Source organism: Glycine soja, chromosome 5 (assembly GCF_004193775.1).
Source record: "Glycine soja cultivar W05 chromosome 5, ASM419377v2, whole genome shotgun sequence".
In the NCBI taxonomy this organism is placed as follows: domain Eukaryota; kingdom Viridiplantae; phylum Streptophyta; class Magnoliopsida; order Fabales; family Fabaceae; genus Glycine; species Glycine soja.
The window spans coordinates 40,212,549-40,231,464 of NC_041006.1; the positions used below are offsets into that span (position 1 = coordinate 40,212,549).

The 18,916-nt window shown below is 35.2% G+C and overlaps 3 protein-coding genes and 1 non-coding gene across 4 annotated transcripts; 1 reads left to right on the forward strand and 3 right to left on the reverse strand.

Annotated features, from left to right (window-relative positions):
- The first annotated feature begins 451 nt into the window (after positions 1-451).
- On the forward strand, positions 452-7,381 carry LOC114413295 (ribonuclease TUDOR 1-like). Its single transcript, XM_028377608.1, has 17 exons — positions 452-592; positions 879-1,044; positions 1,231-1,305; positions 1,422-1,535; positions 1,620-1,724; positions 2,523-2,729; positions 2,807-3,022; positions 3,099-3,206; positions 3,902-4,072; positions 4,275-4,472; positions 4,568-4,930; positions 5,013-5,243; positions 5,325-5,513; positions 5,592-5,669; positions 5,759-5,953; positions 6,414-6,791; positions 6,913-7,381. The coding sequence occupies exons 2-17, from the start codon at positions 886-888 to the stop codon at positions 7,099-7,101; spliced, it is 2,976 nt and encodes a 991-aa protein (XP_028233409.1). The 5' UTR covers positions 452-592; positions 879-885; the 3' UTR covers positions 7,102-7,381.
- A 2,200-nt stretch (positions 7,382-9,581) lies between these two features.
- On the reverse strand, positions 9,582-13,220 carry LOC114413296 (calnexin homolog). The gene is made up of 6 exons (XM_028377609.1): positions 13,020-13,220; positions 12,832-12,901; positions 10,485-11,611; positions 10,319-10,390; positions 10,118-10,234; positions 9,582-10,027 (listed from the first exon to the last, which is right to left on the reverse strand). Exons 1-6 carry the CDS (start codon positions 13,125-13,127, stop codon positions 9,893-9,895), a joined length of 1,629 nt encoding a protein of 542 aa, XP_028233410.1. The 5' UTR covers positions 13,128-13,220; the 3' UTR covers positions 9,582-9,892.
- A 2,963-nt stretch (positions 13,221-16,183) lies between these two features.
- Positions 16,184-17,083, reverse strand: LOC114413297. Its single transcript, XM_028377610.1, has 2 exons — positions 16,930-17,083; positions 16,184-16,847 (listed from the first exon to the last, which is right to left on the reverse strand). Exons 1-2 carry the CDS (start codon positions 16,945-16,947, stop codon positions 16,374-16,376), a joined length of 492 nt encoding a protein of 163 aa, XP_028233411.1. The 5' UTR covers positions 16,948-17,083; the 3' UTR covers positions 16,184-16,373.
- A 1,301-nt stretch (positions 17,084-18,384) lies between these two features.
- TRNAS-AGA lies at positions 18,385-18,466 on the reverse strand. The gene has a single exon. It is a non-coding gene; the product is annotated as a tRNA-Ser (tRNA).
- Positions 18,467-18,916: the final 450 nt, after the last annotated feature.

Consider the following 18,916-nt stretch of genomic DNA (forward strand, 5'->3'; position numbering starts at 1 on the left):
AGATGAAAAATAAGAATATTTTAATAAAAAATAGTTAATACATAAAATAAAATCTTATAACAATTGACAAAAAAAAATTATTAGCTATATTTTACAAATAGGGAGGGAGAGTAATAAATTCAATAAAAAGTGGAAGCATTTAGTATAGGTAATAAAAAAAGCATTTAATGTGAACATACAAATTTCACAATAATGAATTTTATTGAATTTTTATATATAAAACTCCAATTTTTTATTTATTTATGACAATAGTTTGTAACACTAATCTAACCAACATCAGTTACTTGTTTTGAATAAAGATAAGATAAGCTTCTTAGCATTATTTTCTTTTCTTCTAGATTAAAAAGAAAATACAAAATACATTTAAAAACTTCATTAATGAGGAGGGAGAGAGGGTGCAGAAATTTTTGGTTTGGTTTGGTCCGTTTGGATTTTAAAGTGGCAGTTTCCGTAATTTTGTTAGAAAAAGAGGGTTACACACTCACTGAGTTTGTAGAATTGAAGTCTCGTCGTTAACATTGCCATTTGTAGAATTGAACTCTTTACCCTGCCTGCATTGTGATCCGCCGCCGAATCCTGTTTCCTCTAAGAGGTTCGCATTTCTCTATCAATCCTCAACCTTCTCAGATCTCCCCAATTTATTTTGCTCTTTATTTATTTCTTCTATTCAGCATGCACTCAGATTACATGTTTTGTTCTGTATTCGGATCTCAATTTCAATTCTCCATCGTGCATATGTTCTGCTGTTTTGATTTTCGGTGGTTCTGTTAATGCATGCACGCTTTCTGCCTGTGGATCTGTCAATGTGTGATGGATAAAAAGAAAAAAAAAAGTTTTGTTGTTTTGAATTTGAATCTGTGTGTGTGTGTGAATCGCAGATTGTAAATGGCGTCATCAGCGAGTGGAGCGACGGGATGGTACAGAGGAAAGGTGAAATCGGTTCCTTCGGGGGATTGCGTGGTCATCATGGCCATGCCTACCGGCAAGCCTGGTCCTTTGCCTGAAAAGTCCATCACGTTATCATCTCTAATGGCTCCTAGACTGGTAATTTTACTTGATTCATGGATATTTTGTTGTAACTATGAACTGAAATTGTTTTGAAATGCTTCTGTATCGATTTTGTGTTAATAATGTTTTCCGTGTTCTAATTTCGAAATTGAAAATTGCTTTTTGTGCTACTTCTGGGGTGTTTACATTACGTTAAAGCTCTTTGTTTAAAAAATTTGCTAGGCGCGTAGAGGTGGTGTAGATGAGCCGTTTGCATGGGAAAGTAGAGAGTTTCTACGGAAGCTCTGCATTGGGAAGGTAGGCAAAATGATATTTTTTTTTTCCCGTTTTAGTAGCTCTTACTCTGGTAGTCTGCTTGTGTTTTTTTTAGATAAATCATTCTAAGTCTCTGACCTGGTATATGATTGGAACAGGAGGTGGCCTTCAGAGTTGATTACACCGTGCCATCGATAAATCGTGACTTTGGCACAGTTTTTATTGGGGATAAGAATGTTGCAATGCTGGTTGTTTCTGCAGGATGGGCAAAGGTTGATTGCCGTGTGTTTCTGTGTGGTGTTTGAATTATTTATGCTTTGGTGAATTGTTATATTGTCAATTTGTTGTTGGTGCAGATAAGAGAGCAGGGGCAACAGAAGGGCGAGGCAAGTCCTTACCTAGCAGAATTGTTACGGTTGGAGGAACAAGCTAAACAAGAAGGCCTTGGTCGTTGGAGCAAGGTTCGTATGAGTTTTTAGTGTTGGACCATTAGACAGTTAAAAACGTAACAGGAAATTTCAAAAACTGTCATTAGTGAACAATGTGTCTGTTAGTTGCAACGAACAAGGTTTCTGTTAGTTGGAATTTCAAAAATTACATGCAAACCCCTTGCTTACTGTCATTACCGAACAAGGCGCACTTTAATTGTAAAGAACAACGCGTGTGTTACTTGCAACTTCAAAAATTACATGCAGACCCCTAGCATTTTTGGCATCTTTGGGAACTTTAAACCAGTGCAGATTCTATTTGGCATCTTTGCTGATGTAAATTGTTTCCTTACTTATGTACATTATCTAAGTGTTGACTTAATTGCATGTTGCTGCATATTATGGAAATGAGGAATTTTCTGTCGCTTTACATATTAAGTTCAATGTTGTTAAATGACCCTAATAGCTCTGCTAAAACACTATAAAGTGGCGTTTTTTAACCCCTCTGCTATAGGCAATCTGTGAGGGGAGGCCCGCTATGGCAGCACCATAAACAATGGCGTGTTTATATTGTAGAATTTTGGCCTACTGCTAGATTCCTCCATTGATAACACTGACTAGGTTTTAATTACAGAATAAGGTTATGCTTTGTCTCAGTGTCATCCAATATATTATATAAGTTCATACACTTCCATTCAAAATGACCAAATGGGTTAATGCTGTAGTGTGACAGAAAATAGAAAAGCATTATTCCTATCCCTTCTTAACATAGTGAACATATTATATAATCTGTCATGAGTGAACCATATATGATTTTGTTGCTGATTGCAGATTCCTGGTGCTGCTGAGGCATCCATCAGAAATCTACCACCATCGGCCATTGGTGACTCTAGCAACTTTAATGCTAGGGATTTATTACATGCTAACAAGGGCAGGCCCATGGAAGGAATTGTTGAGCAGGTTCGCGATGGCAGTACCCTGCGTGTCTATTTGCTCCCAGAGTTTCAGTTTGTCCAAGTTTTTGTTGCTGGAATTCAGGTATGTATATATCATAAATGCTGTTTCTATTTCTACCCTTTTCTAAGCATGCAAATAATGGTTTTCCTTTAAATTAGGCCCCACAAATGGGAAGGAGAGCGGTACCTGAAAGTGTTGCTGAACCAGAGGTTACAGCTGATGCGACTAATGGAGATGTTACTGGGGAACCTCGAGCCCCACTAACATCTGCCCAAAAACTTGCAGCCTCCGCATCTGCATCTGCTGAAACTGCTGCTGATCCTTTTGCTCCTGAAGCTAAATTCTTCACCGAGATTAGAGTATTGAATCGAGATGTGGGTAATCTGCTTCTGTTACTTATTTTGCTTGTTTCCTTTCTGCGTGTTTTGTAAATACCAAGTGGACATGTAGGTTCGGATTGTCCTGGAAGGTGTTGATAAGTTCAACAATTTGATTGGGTCAGTGTATTATCCTGATGGTGACTCAGCAAAAGACCTGGCATTGGAGCTTGTGGAAAATGTAAGTGCTTCACTTGTGCAGTGATATTACTATGGTTTATTTTGTTTTAACAATTTTCATGTTGGACTTCTAATATTTCCTGCTATAATTTTCCACTTTTGCATGACTACACTGGCTTATGTGAGCAACAAACTTATAGCTACTTGAAACTTAATTTGAGGGGGTGTCCATTATTAGGATCTATATGCGATGAACATGACACAGTATGTATGGAAGCTTCAAAAGAGTATTTTATTAACTACATACCAACCATGGATTTTGACATGGGAAAATTGTGCTTACCATTCGTGCAGACTTATGGGTTCATAGAAACAAGTGGCCCATCAAAAGAAAGCATCAATACTGTTTGTATGGGTAGAATCTTGTCTCCAAAGATTGGCCAATTTGTTCTTTGTATAATAAACTAAGATTTAGTAGAGTATATGTGCTTCATTAATTGTCAATTTTAGCTATTTTATTCTTGTTTATTTTAGTTTTAATGCAATAAGCCAATAACACTTGTACAATCTCTACTTTCTGACATTTTAGTTGGAGTCTCTGGTTTCTTAGCCAGTAGCTTTGATAATTGTGCTGAAGTGATATGTATTAGTTTTCTGGAGGGAGATTTGAATGTTTTTCCTTGTCTCTTCATCTGATGAGATATCACTTAAAGTAGCCTGAAAATCTCTATCATTTTGATTTCTTCAATCATACAGGGTTTTGCCAAATATGTTGAATGGAGTGCAAATATGATGGAAGAAGAGGCAAAACGGAAGCTGAAGACTTCAGAGCTTCAGGCTAAGAAAAACAGGTTAAAGATTTGGACAAACTATGTACCACCGGCAACAAATTCAAAGGCAATACATGACCAGAATTTTACAGGAAAGGTAAATTTTTCTCGAAAAATTGGTTTATCCCAAATTAAAAGGGATCTCATGGTGAATAATAATATCCCTGAGAATTTGGTTTTTAACCAAACCTAGTGACTTGTGGTCCACATATATTGTAGACGTTGTTGTTGTATTAGTTTATCCCAAATGTTCAATCTTCATTCATTTTAAGTCTTTTTTTGGACTTATCTTTTTCCAGGTGGTTGAGGTTGTTAGTGGAGATTGCATCATTGTTGCTGATGATTTGATTCCGTATGGCAGTCCACTAGCAGAGCGGCGAGTCAACCTTTCAAGTATTAGGTGTCCAAAAGTAGGCAATCCTCGTAGAGATGAAAAACCAGCTCCATATGCTCGCGAAGCAAAGGAGTTCTTGAGAACACGCCTCATTGGTCGTCAAGTATGAAAATTTAATATAAATATGTAATGGCTTATATTGCTATCATTGGTGAATACAGTTATATATTATAATTAATCGATTACACCTGTTTTCAGGTAAATGTTCAAATGGAGTATTCTAGAAAGGTTGGTCCAGCAGATGGATCTGCGGTTCCATCAGGAGCTTCTGAAGCTAGAGCAATGGATTTTGGATCAGTATTCCTACCCAGCACCGTTAAGGCTGATGGTGATGATGCTCCTTCATCTGTTCCACCTGCTGGAAGTCAGCAAAATGGGGTGAATGTTGGGGAGTTGATAGTTAGCCGTGGCTTTGGAACTGTCGTTAGACACCGTGACTTTGAAGAGAGATCAAACTACTATGATGCTCTCCTTACTGCTGAATCACGTGCTATTTCTGGAAGAAAAGGGATCCATTCTGCCAAGGATTCTCCAGCCATGCATATAACTGACTTGACCACAGTGAGAAAAATGTTAATTGTACTAAATTCAACTTTTACTCTGAAACATTCTTAATCTTTTCCCCACTTTTGATTCATTTTAGGCATCAGCAAAGAAAGCCAAGGATTTCTTGCCTTTCCTTCACCGAAGTAGAAAAATCCCTGCAGTTGTGGAATATGTCCTTAGTGGCCATCGTTTTAAATTGTTAATTCCAAAAGAAACTTGCAGCATTGCCTTTTCATTTTCTGGTGTCAGATGTCCTGGTCGCAATGAGCCATATTCTGATGAATCCATCGCACTCATGAGGCGGAAAATAATGCAGAGAGATGTTGAGGTAATTAGGTTTCCTCTGTAAACTTAAATTCCTCCATGTTGTCAATTTTTTTCTTAATAAAATATATTTTTTAATTTTCAGATTGAGGTAGAGACTGTTGACAGAACTGGAACTTTCTTGGGTTCCTTATGGGAGTCAAGGACCAATATGGCAATTACACTGCTCGAAGCTGGTCTTGCAAAGCTGCAAACCTCCTTTGGCAGTGACAGAATTCCTGATTTTCATCTTCTGGAGCAAGCTGAACAATCTGCCAAGAAGCAAAAGCTGAGAGTAAGGAGGTCCCAAATCATGCTTGACATTGCCACTGTTATCTTGCTTTTTACTGTTCTAAAGCGATTTATATTGCAGATTTGGGAGAACTATGTTGAAGGGGAGGAAGTATCTAATGGTGCACCTGTCGAGAACAAACAACAAGAAGTGCTCAAGGTTCTTAATATACTGTTGTATTATAAACGGCCTTTCTTTTTGTATTAAAAAATGCTGAATGATTTGCCCCATTGTTATATGTTCTTTAGGTGACAGTAACAGAAGTCTTGGGTGGAGGTAAATTCTATGTGCAGCCTGTTGGGGATCAAAGGATAGCATCCATTCAGCAACAGCTTTCTTTTTTGAACCTTCAAGAAGCTCCTCTGCTTGGAGCTTTCAATCCTAAGAAGGGTGACACAGTCCTTTGTCTTTTTGGTGCTGATAAATCTTGGTACCGGGCAATGGTAAGTTCTTAATTTAGTTCCGTACCATACTATTGATAAGACATTGCCATCCTATAGATGAAAAAATTGATGAGAAATATCTCATTCTATAAGTTATGGAAACCTCTTTCTTCCATTAATCAACCTGTTGATACTTTTAATTGCACAATTAATGCCAGCTAGAATTTTAAACCCATAGTATTACTGTTGCTTGGTTTCATCTCATTAAGCAATATTTCATCTTGAACACGATCCTTTAGACAATTCTTTTTCATTGCCAGGATCTGAGACGAGACTTTATTTAGTCAGATATTTCTTTATATGTCCAGTACTTTGTGCACATGCTATTGGTCACCACGTTTTGCAATTTTCAGTATTATGAATAGGGTTGATGAGATGCAAAATAGTCAGAGTGTCGCTTGTACCACCTAGTCTGTTCAGTCAAACTTACTTCTTTATGAAATGGTATGGAATTGTGTAGGTAGTCAATGGACCTCGAGGACCTGTTGAATCTCCAAACGACATGTTTGAAGTATTCTATATTGATTATGGAAATCAAGAAGAAGTACCTTACTCTCAGCTACGGCCTATCGATCCATCTGTATCTGCTGCTCCTGGTATTGCACAATTGTGCAGCCTTGCATATGTGAAGGTTCCAAACTTGGAAGAGGATTTTGGCCAAGAAGCAGCTGAATATTTGAGCGAACTCACTTTAAACAGTGGCAAAGAGTTTAGGGCCAAGGTCGAGGAGAGAGATACATCTGGAGGGAAAGCGAAAGGGCAGGGTACTGGGACAGTGCTTGCGGTAACTCTAGTAGCTGTGGATTCGGAGATCAGTGTTAATGCTGCCATGCTACAGGTTTTAATTGCTATTCACCCCTTTGCTTGAATTGCTTGCAAAGGCATATACTTTTATATACATTCAATGATACCTAATAAACAAACTTCTCTGATTTTGTTTCCTTTGTGAAAATTTCCAGGAAGGACTTGCTAGGCTAGAAAAAAGGAATAGGTGGGACGGAAAAGAAAGACAACAGGCCCTTGACAATTTGGTTCCGTTCCAGGGCGAAGCTCGAACCAGTAGGCGTGGAATGTGGCAGTATGGAGATATCCAGTCTGATGACGAGGACACTGCTCCTCCTGCTAGAAAGGCTGGTGGTAGAAAATGAGTGTATTTTAAGAGGGGAGATAAGTTATAAAATAGACATTTTCAAAGAAAATGAGCAAGTTATAGGCATGAACATTTTAATTCAAGGTAGAGGAAAAAAATGCCATATGTAATCCTTAGTAAGTTTTGTTTTGTTTTAAATTTTGTTGGTAGGCTGAGACAATTTTTTAAACTTATTTTATAATAAAAGGTGCATATGGCAGGTGTTTCATATCTCGGGACAGCAGAGGTATTGTTTTATAGAAGTAATAATTTATCGCAATTGAGGTTTTATGGAATCTTTTTAGAAGAGCTTAAGTTCAATGTCGGGATAAATTTTTTACATAATCATATTTTAATGTCAAACTCTTCATTGATGTAGGAATGTTGATTGGATGATAGTGTAAAGGGATAAATATGTTTTTGGTTTTTAACAATATTACAATTTTTGTTTTAATTTTCATAAAATATTTTTTTAGTTTTTACATTAAATATGTTAAGCCCTGTGTATTCTTTAAAATATCAATGCTTACTCTGCAAACTGGTGGCCAATTGCTAACGAGGATGTTACACGCTTAATAATATGAAGATAATAACCATTTTGAAAACAATAATAAAATGAGACCGGCTATTTTGAAAGATATACCAAGTTCTTTAGATTTTTACGAATGAAAATCTTTGCATCTAATAGAATCTAAAAAAAATTTAAAATAAAATTATGAATGTTTCGGAGAATTAAATCTAAGTTATATAGTAAAGTGTATGAAGAAGGTTGACCAAAGAAGGTGCACATAAGGAATGAAATGGAATGGTTATGCCAACAATTCAACATAACTGGAGTTATGTCCTTATGTCCTCGTTAGGCTTAACAAAACACTCAAGATGAAGTGTTAGGTTCAGAATCCTTTGATATTTTAAAGTGTTCTGAATGAATGCTATTATATGATTCTTTCGGAGTTGGATGATTATAAGAACAAGATTTCAAAAAGATAATAAGGAGTGAGCACATTAATTATGAATGCTGCTCATCATATATTGCTCAAAAGCTTAACTGGATGTAATTAGAAGCTTAGCAGTTGCTGAAATGATTGACGAATGGCTACAAAAAACTTCCTAAGAAAATAGAAGCCTATCCAAAGAAATTGGATTTGAGCAATGATCAAGAAACTAATTTCTAGTGAAGCGAGCGTAATCAAGAACTGCAGTACTGACTGTATTGCACTCAACAAGACAATGATCAAAATCATTCACAAGAAACATGATATGTAATTTTAAAACTGGACTTAGAAGATTGCTTTACACAATACCATAAAGTTGTCTGACTGTACTTAGAAGAATGCTAAACATTGATCAAAAGGCTACCTGTCTACAATCGGAAGGTTGACACAAGATCTTCGAAACATCTTATACATCAAGTTTTTCATCATTAAAAAAAAAAAAAGTTTTCTAAGACTGTCCAGGCTGATATTCTTGAAGTTCAAGCCTTGACACACTCGTGGATTGGCATTAAAAGGTTGATAAATAATATCTTCAAAAGCTTCTAAATGAATAGTGCATTATTGATAGAAAAAAGCTTCACAATTGTATCAAACTAGATATGCTTTTTGATTTTTGAGCTAAGCACCACCTAGATATGATACGAGACATGGCATAATGTATTTTCGAGGAGGTGGAGAGAAGTAGCAAAAAATGATGGAGGGGATGCGAATAATATGCATACAAGTCAATTTTTTTTTTCTGCATGATTTATTTTATATCTAATGATTAATTAAGATTCAAACTCTGGACCATTTAGTTAAGGAACACTAGCCAGTATCACTTATATCAACCATTAGTATATATCTAATGATTAATTAAGATTCAAACTCTGGACCATTTAGTTAAGGAACACTAGCCAGTATCACTTATATCAACCATTAGTATATGCATAGAACTGATCTCTATGTGAAACTATTGATCCCTATATTACACAGTTTCAAGTGTTATTGGAGCATGTCTTTTTCAATTTCGAAATGATCTAGTTTTGATAACACTAGAAGCTTTCTTCTAACATAAAGTACTATTTGAAATATCAATCAATCATTTTTTATATAAAAATTTGATATTTGATAGAATAATATATATAATGCACTAATGTTTTTGGTGTTTTTTCTCTCACAATCTAACACAGTTATGAAGCTTTTTTCGATCAATAATGCACTAGTTGTATTTTGTTTTGTTGTTTCTTCTCTCCCAACCTAGCTAGTAAGTGGTGCTAGTGTTGGTTTAAGAGAGCTTGTATCTTGAGACTGTAGAGGTTGTCGCAAAAAGAATAGTTAAGCCCGCAAATGGGAAAATAATATTGGGGTAGCCAAAATTGGAATATTTAATTTTTAATTTACAAGTAAACCGGTAAAATGTTATTTTCCCAAAATTATACGAACTTGAAAGGATTTTATAAAGTAAATTCATAACTAGCATTTCCGAAAAATTATTAGTGAAGTACGGATTCTGCCGTCAAGATTCACACAGCGGAAACAGCGTATATTACCCACGTATTCTTAAAGTTGGATCACGTCACGCATGTGTACTCAAACCAGGGATGGAAATGTAACAGTGAGTTGATTTCTGTGTTACATTACCAGAAAAATAAAGAAAAATAATTGTGTATCTGATCTACACTCCTTACGCAATATCATCTTTCAAAAGGTGAAGGGAAAAATTACAACAACCTGCTACTACAGAATTGGCCTAATGCCCAAACTAAGCTCAAAATTTATGTGCGGTAGTGTTCTTTAATGGCCGCCCCTGTCTGTTAAGTTTCAATCATTTCTTCAATTATCTCTCCTTGTTGGCCTCCGACGTGCAGGGGCAGATGATTCCTCCTTCTCTTTGTTTTCCTCATTCTCACCACTGCCTTGGCTAGTTGCAGTTTCTGCTGGTTCTACGTTTGTCTTCTCCACCCTTGTCTGCACAACAACACACACGGGGTTTCAGAGATCAACATAATAAGAATGACCTAAAAGTTCAGGGGAAAATAAAATTGTTTCACCACTTACGGGCTTCTTCTTCCCACCAAATATGAGCCTCAAGAAAACTGACACGATGACAACCACAACGGCTACAACAATTCCAACAGTGAGATTTGGTTGCTCTTGACCCTTCTCAATGACATCCTGCAGAGATGGATAGAATTCAAGTCACATATTACAGCAAAGATACTATTCCGACAGCAGATACATTTTGGCTTTATTACTCACGTATATTTTAAGCTTGTAGGCACTCAGGAAGGGAATGTCTGCGATCTTGTATAACAGGTCAAATACCTTCTTCTGCAAGGACAAAATGAAAATTTTTGCATAAGAGGAGTAAAACAAAAGAGAATTGAAAGTGGGAGAGTTAAAAGTAGGAGCAAAATGACATTACCTGGAAGCCAGCAAGACCACTTGATCCAGCTTCCGAATCTTCTTCCTTCTGTTTTTCTTTCTCGACGGTAAACTTGGGCTTCCATGTAGTCTCCCGGTAGGACTCGGCAATTTTATCATCTTTAGCTATCAAGATGTTGTCAAACAATATACCATCTTGCATTGTCCAAATCTCAATACCAATAGCAGCAATAGGCTCAAAATCAGGTTTTTTAATTTCAAAGTAGTCAGGGTTTGGAATGTCCTGAGGCTTCCAAATTCCCTTATAAGCAGGATTTTCAATTAGTGGGGCATGCCATTTTCCTTTGTAAGCTGGATTCCTCTTCATTGGCCTCTTCCACTCACCACAACCGGGGGCTGCTTCACATTTTGGGTTCTCAATCTTTGGGGCTTCCCATTCACCATCCTCCTCATCGTCCCAATCTTCTGGTTTTGTTGCCTCTGGATCATCTATCTCCTCAGGTTCATTGTCTAACCATCCTTCAGGTTTCTCAGCTTCTTCATCAACAATTTCCAAGGGTGCATTCTCATCCCAGTCATCTGGCTTTACTGCACTTGAGTCTGGAATTTTCTCTCTCTCATCCCAGTCCTCAGGTTTTTTATCATCAGGATCTGGGATTGTCTTGGGAGGGATAAGAGGGGGTTCAAAATCATCAGCAGATAAGAAATTTACCTTCTTCTTCTGTTCCCCATCAATCAAAATTTGCAACTCATTGTCAGGCTTCAAAATGGCAGTGTACACATGAGATAATTTGTCAGACGGGACAGAAGGGGGATTCTTAAGATGGTGTTCAACATACTCCCCACTCTTGGGATTCTTATGCTTGAAAATGAAGTGTACTTTGTTTGTGGCACCACACTTGTCAGGACCAAACATGATAGAATATGGAGATTCATTATCAAATTCCTTGGATTTCCATCCAGCCTCCTGTGGTCGGAGATATTTTAGATATGCACCACCACACTCAAGGCCATTCTGAAGCCGAGTTTCAAACTGAAGAACAACTGTTTCATCCTTGAGACTCACGGCCTCATCAAGTTCTTTTACTATAGCATATTTCCTTGCTTTCTCACTGACAAGAAGCCCATAATCATCATGTCCCTCACTCTTGGCATGTTTCCAGACACCTAGAATCAAAACGACATATCAAATATTATATCAGATTCAGCAACAAACTATCATCATCACTGCAATAGCAAAAAATTAAAAACTAAAATATCTATCTACATGATGTAAAAGATTCGATTATTATACATACACAGCCTTAAATATTAAATAAATATGGCTACTGTTAAAAAATACCTTGAAGGCTTGCTAAGGAATATAATCAGTAGAGTATTTAATTTAAAAAAACACAGCATTTAGTATATTGAAAACGTAATAGCTTTCACTTTTCATTTAATACTTCCATTTTTGAATTCTTAACAAGTGTAATAAGGGCTTTCTTGAGCGCACACTTGCACTTGCAAATGGACATAGAAAGTAGAGGAAAAGGGACAAATACTGATCATTAAATCTTACCACGAATGATAAGAATAGTAGAACACAGAAATCATGTCAGTTGTCACCTTATTAATGTTCATGTGACTCTTAAGTAGCTTTTAATTATTAACCATTATAGTTGTATGACCAATATATGTTCCTCTCAATAGATACATCCCATCCGACAAGGTGTCATGAGCATTAATACAATGGGAGCTAAATTACGCAATATTATTAACAAGCTAACGAGTGTTTTCCTTATTACATGCTTTTAATTACTTGAAGAAACAGACATTGAATAAATCTTCTGTTTTCAATACAATAGATGTTCTTTTAATTAGCGTTCAACTTTTGTTCTCAACTAGTGCCCTCATTAGTCATTACATTAGGATAAAAGCTAACCAGCACTCTAAAGGCACTTGTTAAGAAAGTAGTAAAAAGTATTTATTGGTAAAAATTAAAATCATGATATCAAAACATTTTCTTAAGTAATTGAAAGAATTTAACTCATATTATTGCTGCTAGGCACTGGATTAGCAGACCCTTATGATTATTGCTTCAACTACCAAGACCACCCCTTCTACTATACTTTTCAGGACTCGTTTTGCACGTCTAGAATCATTAGATCTAGAAAGATTATCATCCAATTTTCTTCCAATTATGTAAATAGAGTTGGATTTCGGAGCTATTCGTGACATGTGAGTAGTGTGATTAAAAATTGACTTGAAGTGCGTAAGAAATTCTCTTGAAACCAACAATATCAATCAAACAACGTAAAAACAACGTTACAAAAAAAAATAGTATAATCATCACAAGATAAACAATTCGCAATCACACATAAAGAACCGAGGTTTGTACTAATTACCACTGTACTCATCTTTCTGAGACACAACCCAACGGTCTTCAAAATCCTCGTCGAACGAATCATAGAAGATCTAAACCAAATCCACACACAACAATCCGTCAATTACGATAACACCATAAAGGAGATCGAATCATCCAACGCACGCAACACACAAAATTGAAACGAAAGAAAAGGAGAAGATGAATTACCGCATCATCATCGGCGTCATCGGAAGCGCGGAGAAGCTGAAACGAAGAGGTGGAAATCAAGAGGAGCAGCGCAAAGATACGCAGAGAGATTCGCTTTGGTTTTGCCATGTTTCACTGTAACGGTGAAACCCTAATCCTGAAACGGAAGAGAATTTTGCAATCTCTAGTTTTAATTTTAAATCTCAGTGATGTTCGAAGACGAGGGTACTTATAGATCTTCGTTACTCTTGCTTTCGTGCTGTTTCAACCAATGATTTTACGCACCACGTGACAGCACCCAATAATATATTGCCACGCTGTTCTTTAGCATCACACCCCCTGCCTCTCCCAGTTCCACCGTTTCAAATGAAACCTTGTAATATTCATTTTCTTTTTAGAGAAAATGACTTTTTTGGGGTTAGGGGTAGTAGTTTTGACTGGAAGAAAAATATTAAAAGGTAATAATAAAAACTATGGAAATTAATGTCATATAGAAATATAAAGATAAAAAAAACTTGTAAAATAAATATAATTATTAGAGTGTGAAAATTTTAATTAGTTTTTGTATTTAGTTTTTCATTCTTGAAATTATGTGTATGTAATTTCAACGAAAAAAATATTGGATGTAATTTTATTTATACATTTTAGAAATAAGTTTATTTTTAAAAAAATCATGATTTATATTCTATTCTGTAACATATGATTAAATTGAAAATATTATATTTTTAGAATTAAGAATATCAATTATCTACATAACTGGTGTTTGAGAGATACCTTATGTAAATCAAGAAAAAAATTATGTAAATAGATTCCGGAATAAATTATTTTTTCTCTCTTGTGAGATATTTAAATACTTTAAAACATATATTCACTTTTCCTAAAAGATAAATATGAGATACATCAAAGTTCTTTTAAATATGAGTTACAGTTAAAAAGAGAAGTTTTATCATTTATAATAGTTATATTTGATTTTAGTAAAATTGTTTTTTTATTGAAAATACAAGTGATCTCCGAAAAAAATCCTTTGAATATAAATAAACTTCTTAATAGTGACGAATGATTACAAACATGTTTCTTAATAATATTTTATTTTTTAATATCACTAATAACTGATATTCAAAAGTATTTTTTAAAGAAATAATGAATTAAGTTTTAAATATATTTATTAGCATATTGTGAAATTTTCTAAAATCTTTATTTCACCTTCTAAATCACAAAATTGATAATAAAGGTTCAGAACTAATTGTTAATCACGTTAAGAATCATCCATGGGAGAAAAAATAACCTTTATAAAGTTCATTTACATTAAAATAAACTCAAACATAAATCAGATGATTTTTTGAAAGAGAAACATTTTATATTTCAAAATAAGGAGGGGTGTAATTAGGAATAAAATCAAACCAAGACTTTACTTAAACACGTCTATCTGTCTTCTTGTTTTCTTTCACACTGATTAAAACTAAGTTTGACAATTAAGTTACTTGGTATAAACTTTTTTTTTATACATAAAATAATGAGCTAATTGAAACATGCATTAGATTTTTGTTTGATTGGTATATTCTAATTAAATGGATGTTGTTCTTTAATTTTATAGAATAGTTTTTGAAAAATAATTAATTTTCAAAAAGGGATTGAACTTTGATGTAATGAAGTTGTTGCTATAAGATTTGAAGGTCAAATTTTAAAAACAGTTTATTTGCTTGCAAAAGAAGGATGTTACACTCATCTTTCTCAAATTCTATGATTAACTCGTGTATTGTGGCTCTTTAATATTTTTTTTTTCAAAATAATATTAGTTGCAAATGTGTGCCAACTTGATTAACTTTCTCACGAATGACAATTACATGAATTTAAGAGCCTCTTTTCTCACTGTAATTTTGATCAAACATCATCTAAGTTTGCTATGTAAACATCATCTATGTATGTGCCGCAAAATTGGAAATTTTTAATAAATTTTAAGCAAATGATAAAGTAAGTGTTAGAATGAGTGTCATTAGCTTTTCTCGATTCTTAATATTGTTAGAGGAAAGGTTTTATACCTTGTGTACGGTTGAGATTGGGATGAAAGAGGTTTTGGTTTACCGGACTAGATCTAGAACAAAATTTATTACTAATAACAAACCATCTATATAACAATAAAAAAAAAAATCAATTGTCACTTTGCAAGTCAAATGTCTGGTCTATTATCACTCATGTCTTTAAGAGTATTAAAATGACCTTAAGTCTTTGAAAGTATAATTTATCTGTTATGTTAAAGTTAACATTTGTACATTTGTACCTACGTGATATCGTAACTACTTATATGACAATTGATGATACACACATGAATAACATGAAGTGATCTAGTGGATATGTAACAATTGACTGTCTATAGGTGAATGACAATGACAAGTAAATATCATCATTTTTTAATCCTTGATAAAATTGTTCACTTGTCACATATAGATATTGAATTGTTGAGTGTTATTCAGTTGAGCACTTCCAATTGCCATATAGGCAAATAATGTTAAAACTAAATTGACAAATAAAATTCCACTCTCACGAACCTAAATGACATTTTGCTATTTTTAAGGATCTCAATCACAATAAATTATCCTTTCGAAGACCAAAGTATACACTTTCTACAAAGCTTTTTTGGTTCTACATAAATTCTGGAAACTAAAAGTCTTTCGAACCCTCAACCCTCAAGAGCTTCTTACGAAAGAAGATCTGTAACAATGAGTATTGAGGGAGAGAGTTCAGAAGACGTTGAATTTCCAAAATTGTTGTGTTAGAGCTGCGGCATACAGAGAAACAAATTTAAGCAGTGAGGTCCAGAAGCAGGTGCTTCAGGGCTAAGTATTCCATGCATTTGATATTAGCAAAATTTGGAAGTAACTTGCACTTTCATAATCAAACCTTCTTTGAAAGCTCCGCGTCAACTAGAAGAAAAACCCTCGTGGACATCCAACATTAATTAACTCGATCAATTTCTTGTGCTGTCCCTCCCTAGATTAAGGATATCTTATGTGGTCCCGTTAATTGGAAATTTACGCCATATACATAGTCCAATTTTATGAGGTTGCCAATAAAATGTCGTATTTTGCACAATTTAATCATGATTGTCAATGTATAATAAAATTATTAATTAAAAGTATAATGTACAAAATTCTTTTGTATTGCAAGGATATTTTATATGGAAGCACTTTTTGATAATTCCCTTGATTCTTACTAATTGTAAAAATACCCGCAGAGAGGCCTGGCATGAAATTTTCACATTTAACTTACTAACACAAAACTGAGATATTAAAAGGCAGAGCACAAGTCACATAGATAGACACTTAAGAGTTCTATTTACAACCTGTAAGAAAAGCAAAAACTAGAGTAATTATCTAGTCACACGTGCGAGGGATCGACCCCAACGGACTTGAGGGTCTCGACACGAGGGGTATAAGTATAGGCATCTCCGTGAATGGGACTAAGGATTTGGTGGTGATCAGGGTAGCTACGCTCTTGCACGTGCGCCACCTTCCTGAAGAAGGATTTCTTCATGAATTTCTCAGCCTCCTCCGCCACGTGGTCGGGTTCCACCACTTCGGGGAGGGTCTCCCTCCTCTGCTTCTTCACGCTCACCGTCGGGGAATTCCTCAGTTGCTGCCACGCAGTGTGGAGACCCAGCCCTGTGGACAGAGCTATCATCCCAATCGCCACGTAAATTGCCACAAAGTCCCGTTTGGCCGACTTCCCATGTTGTTGCTTGTGTCCGTAATCAGCCGCAGCTGCATACGCTTTCATCTTTGGTGCTGTTGAGGTTGCGTACGCGGCTTTACCTCCATAACTGTTTCTTAACAGTGCTAACCAATTACCACTCTGCACCACATGTTGAACGTCGAGTAAGGATTAGAAAAGAAAAAACACGGAGGAAAAAGGAAGAAAATTTAGAAAACCGTACCATTGGCCTGAAAACCATGTCTGCGGACAGAATTGAACCAAACCAAAGCGAAAATTAGTATCTGGATAGTTAGCGGTTGATGCTACGAAATGAGAAATCAGTTTGTGTTGGTTGCTTGATGCTGTCGGTGTCGCTGTTATTTTTTCTAGTACCACGTACGCTTATATATATAGTTTGATGGATCGGATATGATTCCGTTGGAGTTTGTACAGAAAGCGAAGTGAAGTGAGTCTGTGAAAAGAAAGAAGGTTCGGGATCCACGTAGCAGAATGTGGAAGCTAAAGGACACTTGTCACTTTTCATGCTTGACACCATAGCCATAGAAGCCTCCGGAAGTGCCACGCACTGTTTGTGGTCAGGACTCAGGAGTAGCAAATGGATTGATAAGAGTAAATTATTTATACATTAAATTTGTCACACATTCTAACTTAATAAATTGATATTGAATAAATAGTTAAATTATTTCTTTAATCATACTGAATTAGTGTTAAAATGTAAAAATGAATTGGGATTAGTTTTAAAAATAAAATTATTTCTCAAGAGTCTAGGAGAAATTGGATATTTTACTGGGTTGCTTCGAGATTGGAAAGGTCCTTACTCATGAAACTTTCGCAAAAGTTAAAAGGAGCGGCCATCAATGTATTTGACAACGACACAAGATCCCGAGGGTGGCTTAAGCATGAGATCCGACTAAAATTTTATTGAATCAAAATTCAAAACTCTTCGTTTGAATAGAGAAGGGTGAAGATTTTAGTTTCAAAATTTATTGCTTGATAAGAATGGTAATCTAAGTACTAGAAATTCATCCAAAAAAAAAAAAAAAACTCAGTTCTAGAAGGAAGAAAGCTCCAATTTGCTGAATGGCAAGTTAAAGATCTTGGTTATTTGTTAAATGAAATTGGTAGCAAAAACCAGCCAGTTTGAATGCGAGAGGATGAAGAAAGTAATTTGGACAAGATTTGATAATGCAATTTCTTACCTTCCAAATACCAAAATAACGTTGCGTGAAAGGGGGTGAAAGAAAGTTACTTGAATCATGCATCTAGCATGACAATTCATGTTAATTTTAATTAACTTAAGAAATGTAGAGACTAATTTAATCGACGGTATGTATTCAGAGATCTTTTTATCTTCCAAGAGTAGATATAATTGACCTAATATCTTCAGAGAACTATTTTACTCTACTGAGAATAAGTGACACATTTCTGGTGATGCATTGTCATGAACCAATATGGCCCCCAATATCAATGCTCTCGAGCTGGATGAAGAGCTAAAAAACTTGAAGTGTAAAGATCTAATTACACACAAGAACATTTTACTCACAAGTGCATAGTGGGTTATTATTGAGTTTGAGTTGGAAGAGAGGATGTTGTTTAAGATTGGGAATGTGGGCGTGGATTTACATTGCTTTATTAGTTGCAAATGCAAGGTGCTTGGACGCATAGAGCCAAAAAACGTGAACGGCAGGATTCGAACCTGCGCGGGCAGAGCCCACATGATTTCTAGTCATGCCCGATAACCACTCCGGCACGTCCACCATAATACACGTAATTGCAATCATAATATCTTTGTATGTTAACTATTAATGGAATGCCTTCTTTAAGTAATTAGAAAATGTTTGATAGACATCCAATGTGTTATCTAACAAAGATAAAAATTATAAATATCTAACAAAGATAAAAATTATAAATATGATAGATTCTATGATATGATAAAAAGAAAAAAAAAATGTTGATGAGATGTTTTAAATAAAAAGTGATTTATGTATTATTACTTTGGATTTAGAAAAATGTCACTAACACCCTTTAATAATTTATTAGAGGATAATTTTTTCCCTTCCTAGCAAAAAACTATATATGCAAAGGATGACAATCCTAAATATGAAATTAGAAAGATGATCACCAACGAATTCTTGTTTTCTATTCTTTCTGATCTTTCTTAAAAGAAACAAAAATAGATTGAAAGGTAATATTCTAAGTTTTTTTCT